We start from the raw sequence: 3,182 nt of genomic DNA, 5'->3' as shown, positions 1-3,182 counted from the left end.
TATTTAGTATTAGAGCCCAGGTTATTCGAGTAATCTAGGTATTTTCGGATTTGTACAGATTTTTGTCGATTTCTTGTTTCGGAGTTCCGAGGTCATAAATGGGGACTGGACAACTACGGAATATCTCCAGACGACAAATAAGTAAAATGTTAATTTTTATAATTTTGATACTTGTAGTAATATCTGGGATATAATTTAATAGATATGAGGCGAAATGCACATGTTCCCGCTCCGAGACGTGGTGTAGGATGTCCATGCAAGAGGACATTGGAATCCTTGGCGACGGAGTAGCCAGAGATGTCTGCTGGGGTCGAGCCTGTCGGTCAGGGACATACTCCACATGGTACTGCGAGTGCATCGGGCTATCAGACTCCGATGGTTTCAGAGGTACCTACTCCGACCGTACCCGTCGTACCCACTCCTACAGTATTCACAGTGCCACCAGCGGTGCCACATGCGGCATATCCGACACCTCCTCCAGCCATGCCTACGACATATCCGGCACCTCCTCCAGCCGTGCCTATGGTGTATCCGACACCTCCTCCAGCAGTACCTGCTGCTGTGTACTCGACACACGCACCAGCAACACCAGTTACACCTACCGTACCTCCAGCTGCGCCCACCTATATTGACCCAGCAGTGCCACCAGCGGCACCTGCCCCAGCTTATGCAGCAGTACTGGGGATACCTCCCCCAACCTATCCAGCAGTACCACCTGTAGTACCACCTGTAGTACCAGCTCCAGTGGTTCCGCCAGTTCCCATAGTAGTCCCTACTCACCTTACTGATATAGTTGGGGCATGAGCTCGGATCCCATCTTTGACAGAGTCGATGAAAAGTTGATTCACACTATTCCGCAAAGAGACCGATCTAAGTGTGGCTCAGTCCTGGATAGAGACTATGGAGCGGACCTTCTTCTATATGGCTTGCTCTGAGTGGGAGAAAGCAGAGCTGACTGCTTTCTATTTATGGGACGACGCCGATATCTGGTGGGATACACAGCGTTCTATCATAGGTGAGCAGAACATCACTTGGACGAGGTTCAAAGAGGCTTTAAGAGCCGGTACTTTCCATGGTCATATCAGATGACACACTGTCAAGATCTTGAGTCTTCGGTAGAACAACTGCACAATGATAGAGTATAATGCTGAATTCAATCGGTTGGACAAATTTTGTCCAGAATTAGTTGCTGAGGATAGGTATCGTATGCTTCAATTTGTCCAGGAACTGGATGGACATATGCAAGTAAAGATTGTCGGTTTTGGGAATTCATCTTACATAGAGGCATTGGACAGAGCCCTTATGATTGAGTCAGCTCACCAGAGAGTGTATCCAGATAAGAAGAGGAAGCAGACAAATTGGACATCAGGACAAATTCAGCCGCCACAGGCTATCGGACAATAGCAAAATGGTCGCAGTCGGCTAGGTCAGGGAACTTCTGGAGCATCTGGTCGACCTCAGAAGTAAGAGCGATCTTCATCAGGATGTTTCCGGTCTTCTTAGCAGAATAAAAAACAGTCCGCCAGTGACACCCACTACACCATATGTGGGTACAGAGACCGCATCACCTTAGCCTGCTCCCTGGGACACTCAGTTTGCTATTATTACAAACTACTTGGGCATCTGAGCCAAGATTGTTCGCTGAAGGCTCAGCATATTGCTTCCGGGGTTTTTGTTCATGGAGGATAACCCAATCAGACAGGGACTCAGCAAGGAGGGTGAAGAGCCCAATCTTCGCATAGCCAGTCGAGGACAGCTCCCCCTGTAGTAGCTGCACATGACATGCACGGACAGGAGCACTCTAGCACCCTTATAGTATCCCAGAGCTCTGTTCTGGGACCTCATTATCTGACGCAGGGCAGTATCAGTTGCAGTATCAGCTATAGCCCTAGCCACTGGTTTAGTACCAGTCACAGCCTCATCCCCTAGTATAGTATCAGCCGCAACTTCAGCCACTGGTTCAGTGCCAGTCGCAGCCCCAGCCACCTGTCCAGTATCAGTTGCAGCCCTCATATCCATCTCTGGCACAGTATCCGACACCGACTCAGTGGCAGGCTCAGACTCAGACGCAATAACCTTTAGCAGCACTACCACCTCCACCACCTCTAGAGACTGGACATATTCACACAGTTACTAGAGAGGATGCGCAGCGGGCCGATGGATCCGTTTTCCGCGGTATGGTTTTACTTTATGAATTATCCGCTGATATGTTGATAGATACTGGTAGCTTGCATTCTTCTATTTCCCATGCCTTTATGAGGGACATAGGTAGACTACCTACCCTTAGACCGCATCGACTGACCATCTCCCTATCATTCGGTGATACATTGGATGTCACTCAGGAGGTCAGAGGTTGCCCGTTAGACTTTGGCAATATGATACTCATGGTTGATTTATTAGTACTGGAAATGGTCGGGTTCGACATTATCCTTGGCATGGATTGGCTGTCTGCATATCATGCCACGGTTGATTGCCAGACGAGGGTGGTCACATTCAGACCTCTGAACCAACCCTCGTGGGATTTCACTGCATCAGGGATGATGGCATATCGATCATTTCTGCGATTCAGGCTCAGAAGCTGTTGTCGTATGGCTGTCAAGGATTTCTTTTGTCATTAATTAATGTTGATAACTGCGGGAGTACTTAGCTCTCAGACGTTCCAGTGGTCCGAGAGTATCCGGATGTATTTCCAGATGAGTTACCAGGCTTGCCTCCTCGAAGGCAAGTGGAGTTTGCTATTGAGCTGATTTTGAGGACCGCGCCAGCATCGAAAGCTCCTTACCGTATGACACCTAAAGAGTTGGATGAGCTAAAGGTCCAACTCAGGGAGTTATTGGACAGGGGATTTATTCACCCTAGTGTATCTCCGTGGGGTTCTCCGGTATTGTTTGTGAAGAAAAAGGATGGTACTCTAAGGTTGTGCATCGATTACAGACAGCTGAATGCAGTGACTGGCAGGAATAATTACCCCTTACCACGGATCGAGGATTTATTTGATTAGCTCAGAGGTACATCAATATATTCTGAGATTGATCTACGGTCCGTATATCATCAGCTGAGAGTTAAAGAATTTGATATTCAGAAGACAACATTCCGTACTAGATACGGACATTATGAATTTTTGATAATGCTATTTGGGCTTACCAATGCTCCAGCGGTGTTTATAGATTTGATGAATCGCA

General features: G+C 47.7%; 1 protein-coding gene across 1 annotated transcript; it reads left to right on the top strand.

The window, feature by feature from the left end:
• Nucleotides 1–297: 297 nt before the first annotated feature.
• LOC121995267 (leucine-rich repeat extensin-like protein 3) lies at nt 298–804 on the top strand. The gene has a single exon (XM_042549049.1). It carries the CDS (start codon nt 298–300, stop codon nt 802–804), a length of 507 nt encoding a protein of 168 aa, XP_042404983.1.
• Nucleotides 805–3,182: the final 2,378 nt, after the last annotated feature.

Source organism: Zingiber officinale, chromosome 6A (genome assembly GCF_018446385.1).
Source record: "Zingiber officinale cultivar Zhangliang chromosome 6A, Zo_v1.1, whole genome shotgun sequence".
NCBI classification, from domain to species: Eukaryota; Viridiplantae; Streptophyta; class Magnoliopsida; order Zingiberales; family Zingiberaceae; genus Zingiber; species Zingiber officinale.
This window is presented reverse-complemented; position numbering and strand designations above follow the sequence as displayed.

Excerpts from the sequence above, each read along its gene's own strand:
- LOC121995267 (XM_042549049.1), top strand. The coding sequence starts at position 298 with ATGTCTGCTGGGGTCGAGCCTGTCGGTCAGGGACATACTCCACATGGT.